The sequence below is a fragment of the Lactuca sativa genome, chromosome 2 (genome assembly GCF_002870075.4).
Source record: "Lactuca sativa cultivar Salinas chromosome 2, Lsat_Salinas_v11, whole genome shotgun sequence".
Classification (NCBI taxonomy): Eukaryota; Viridiplantae; Streptophyta; class Magnoliopsida; order Asterales; family Asteraceae; genus Lactuca; species Lactuca sativa.
The window spans coordinates 223,196,223-223,199,627 of record NC_056624.2 but is presented as its reverse complement, the minus strand read 5'-3'; the positions used below and the strand labels follow the sequence as shown (position 1 = coordinate 223,199,627).

General features: G+C 34.2%; 1 protein-coding gene across 1 annotated transcript; it reads right to left on the bottom strand.

The window, feature by feature from the left end:
- Positions 1-437: 437 nt before the first annotated feature.
- On the bottom strand, positions 438-2,938 carry LOC111884022 (WRKY transcription factor 55). The gene is made up of 3 exons (XM_023880352.3): positions 2,348-2,938; positions 1,612-1,743; positions 438-1,203 (listed from the first exon to the last, which is right to left on the bottom strand). Exons 1-3 carry the CDS (start codon positions 2,872-2,874, stop codon positions 684-686), a joined length of 1,179 nt encoding a protein of 392 aa, XP_023736120.1. The 5' UTR covers positions 2,875-2,938; the 3' UTR covers positions 438-683.
- Between the last annotated feature and the right edge of the window lie 467 nt (positions 2,939-3,405).

Sequence of the window (3,405 nt, the reverse complement as noted above, 5' to 3'; positions counted from 1 at the left end):
AACGTTTGGTAAAACTAGCTGAAAAGCTAGCTGAAATATATAAAATTACATAAAAGGACATGTAAGAATATGTGTTTCTATAATTAATTAAGGGGTATATTTGGAAAATTTTAAAAAAGCTCCTAAAAAGCTAGTCTAAGTAGCTTTTCAAAAAGCTAGCTTATCAGCTACTTTTTGGCTTACCAAACACAACAACATAAAAAAACTCGAAAAATAAGCTAGCTTATCAGCTAGCTGTGGCACGCCAAACACATCTTAAATGAGTGGCTGAGAATGATTCCCGCATTCTCAACATTTTTTATTTTCTCAATTGAACTTACCTCTCTCTCTCTCTCTCTCTCTCTCTCTCTATATATATATATATATATATATATATATATATATATATATATATATATATATATTCCAAAAATAAAAAAAAAATCACAAAGAGTATATATAGCCATGAATCTTTCTCGTTAAACCACCGAATTGTACAAAAAATTGCAATAAAAAGGATAAAAAATGGAATCGAAATTTATAAAACTAAATATGACAAACGGATGAAAGAGAAAACTTATATTGAAGCCACTAAAAAGTAAAAACCCCACCAAAGATGAGCCACTTTATTTGTTAGATGTAACCGAAGGAACGTTACAAAAATTGGATGATTTTCTTGTGCAGTTTTTGGAAGATAAATCTGTCTAATTTGTCTTGTCTCCACCGTCCTTTGTTTCTTCCTTTTGAGGAAAAATGAGTTCCATACTATTATTGCTGCTACTCCCGGAGTTAAACATCGTATCAACCAAATCCAAATCTGTCATTCCAGTACCATACTCAACATATCTAGTCGTCGGAGATGATGGACCTGCAGCTTCGCCACCAATATCAGCTGATTGATTCCTATACGTTTGCATGCCATGATGACGATGAGTAATACTGTAAAGATCTCCCACCGACTGTTTGATATCCATGGATAACCATTGAGGGGTCTGTGAAGAAGAAGGTGGCAAATGATCATGATGAGATGGTAGAGATTGGATGGGTACAGCCTCCGCTGCTGCTGATGGTAGTGGCGGCATCGACGGCGCAGTGGAGGACATGATACATGTATGGTCACCTCGGTACGTCACTTCAAATGTATTGGGGTCGTTATCTAGTTTTTGAACTTGTTTTTTGGCTGGACAGTTGTATAACTTTTGATGGGTACATCTGTAATATCCCCTGAAATATCAAGGACCGAAATTGTAAATTTCATCAGAATGTTCCATCCATCCGGAATATACACCGAGTCTACGCCCATGAAAAATATTTGAAAGCTTGAATATTCAAAAAAGGACAGTAAACAAATGTCGTGGCAAGAAGACCATCTCATGTACAAAATCTTTGAATTCAAACCAATCAATAGAAATGTCATTTTATAATTAGTTGTAATCATGGAAACCATTGGACTTTCAAGATTGTACAAAAATCTCAAGATTTGCAACAAGAAACTTTCAATATGTGTAAAAAAAATCGAGAGATGTTTTCTGAAATTATACAGTAAAAAGGGGTAATATATTCGTTTTTTATGAAAAACTAGATATATAAAAAAAAATTCAAATACTATCATGCTATACGTGACTTTTATACCTTGGAAACCTTGACCCGAGAATTTCCTTTTGACCATATTTTCTCCAAGTGTAGCCGTCCTCTGGTGGAACTTCTGTGTTCCCCATCCTGGGAGCTGGTATTCTGAATGTACGTCTATCTGCTTCATGTTTTCTGCATGCACACATAACAAAATCAGACCTACCATGTCCTTCAACATAAAACTACTGTCAAGTTTTTTCAATATTATTAGTATAAGATACACGTATCAATGAACTTCCAACAAAATTAAGTTTTCATCATTTTCTTACTCACCTTTAATTCCAATGAAACTTTTGAATCTTAAAGGGTTAATGATCCAATGATTTATGCAATGAAGTTTATATAGTATATGCTTACCAACTAAACAACGAAAATTATATACTATGTTTTAGTAACAAATTGCAACATGACAATATAAATTACGAAAAAAAATAATTTCATTGACTATTTGGATAAAAACATGTAACTTCTGTCGCATAAAATAGTAATTATTCCAATCTTAAAATCATGTATATGTGTATCTTACTCTTTGGAACCCCGTTTGTATGTAATGTAGAGCTTGTTATTATGTTTGCATGCATTTACATATATACGATGAAATTATCATGTTATTCACGATCGTATATGTAGACTCCATTTTTTTCAATATTTTTAGAAAAACAATGGATTTATATTTAGAGCTAGCTAGTTGAATAACATGGACATTGCATTTTATAAAAGTTTAATTTCCCTTAACCTTCTACGTGTTCGGGGCAATGAAGAATGACCTACATCCGTCCCCTGAGCCTCCACATTTCCGCCCCCTAATTCTTGGTTAGCAATGGCCTCCAACCCATGGTGCAGTTGAACTAGTTGCTCCGGTAGCACCATATCTGTTGCATGCGAACTCCTCAGCCATTCCGGCATAGATCCACTACCACCACCAACCTCCATTGTTGGTGGTGGCTCATGGTGGCCATACTCCTGCACAACCAAACTCAACCGCTCCCTTGCATCACCAAAAACCCTACTAATCTCATCACATAAACTGATAAGAAGGTAGGGTTGGTTCGGTATGTTGGGCAGCGCTTCTTCAAGATCTTTAACCAACTTACGCCCATGAAAGATCAAAGAAACAATCTCTTCCATGGCTGATTTCTGGGTCCTCTTTTTCGAATTGTGATGATCAAGAGTATGAATATGATGTTGGTGCGATCTGTAACTAAATCTTGGAGGGTTGTAAGCAACAAAAATGGTGGTGAAAAGATTAGGATTTAGATGCATATATTAAGAAAAGAATTTCAAGATTTTAAGAAATGGGTAAAAGGGGTTAAGAAAAAAGTAGAAGAAAAGATTCAAAGTATTTGTAAGATCTTGGACACGTTGGATCGAAGAAGAAGGGGTTTGGTTGACTTGGTCATGGTCTCTAAAATTTGCAAGCTTTTTGAGTTGGGTCTACAAGACGACTTGGCATGGAGACTCCATCGATTGGTGGACGAATTTTCTAACCTTTGAAACACATGACTTGAAAAAATATGTTGTTCTTTCACAACTTAAAACATTTTTAATTAGAATGATCACTATTTAGGATGAAATTTATGTCTATCTGATTCCAAATTAATAGTTTCTTTCTAAAATCTCAATTTTAATAAAAGAATGGGTTTAATCTCATATTGACAAGTGTCATGCAATTAGAACCCCTCATTAATGTTATATATCATTTATCATGCCACTTGTCAACCTATTAATTATTCATTTCAAATTTCAAATTTTAAATTCCACATTCTAATTTTATTAAATTAATAGTTGATTCTA

Excerpts from the sequence above, each read along its gene's own strand:
- LOC111884022 (XM_023880352.3), bottom strand. The coding sequence starts at position 2,874 with ATGCATCTAAATCCTAATCTTTTCACCACCATTTTTGTTGCTTACAAC. Across the intron at positions 1,744-2,347 it reads TTGCCCCGAACACGTAGAAG|AAAACATGAAGCAGATAGAC; the intron begins GTTAAGGGAAAT and ends GTGTGCATGCAG. Across the intron at positions 1,204-1,611 it reads CTCGGGTCAAGGTTTCCAAG|GGGATATTACAGATGTACCC; the intron begins GTATAAAAGTCA and ends TTGATATTTCAG.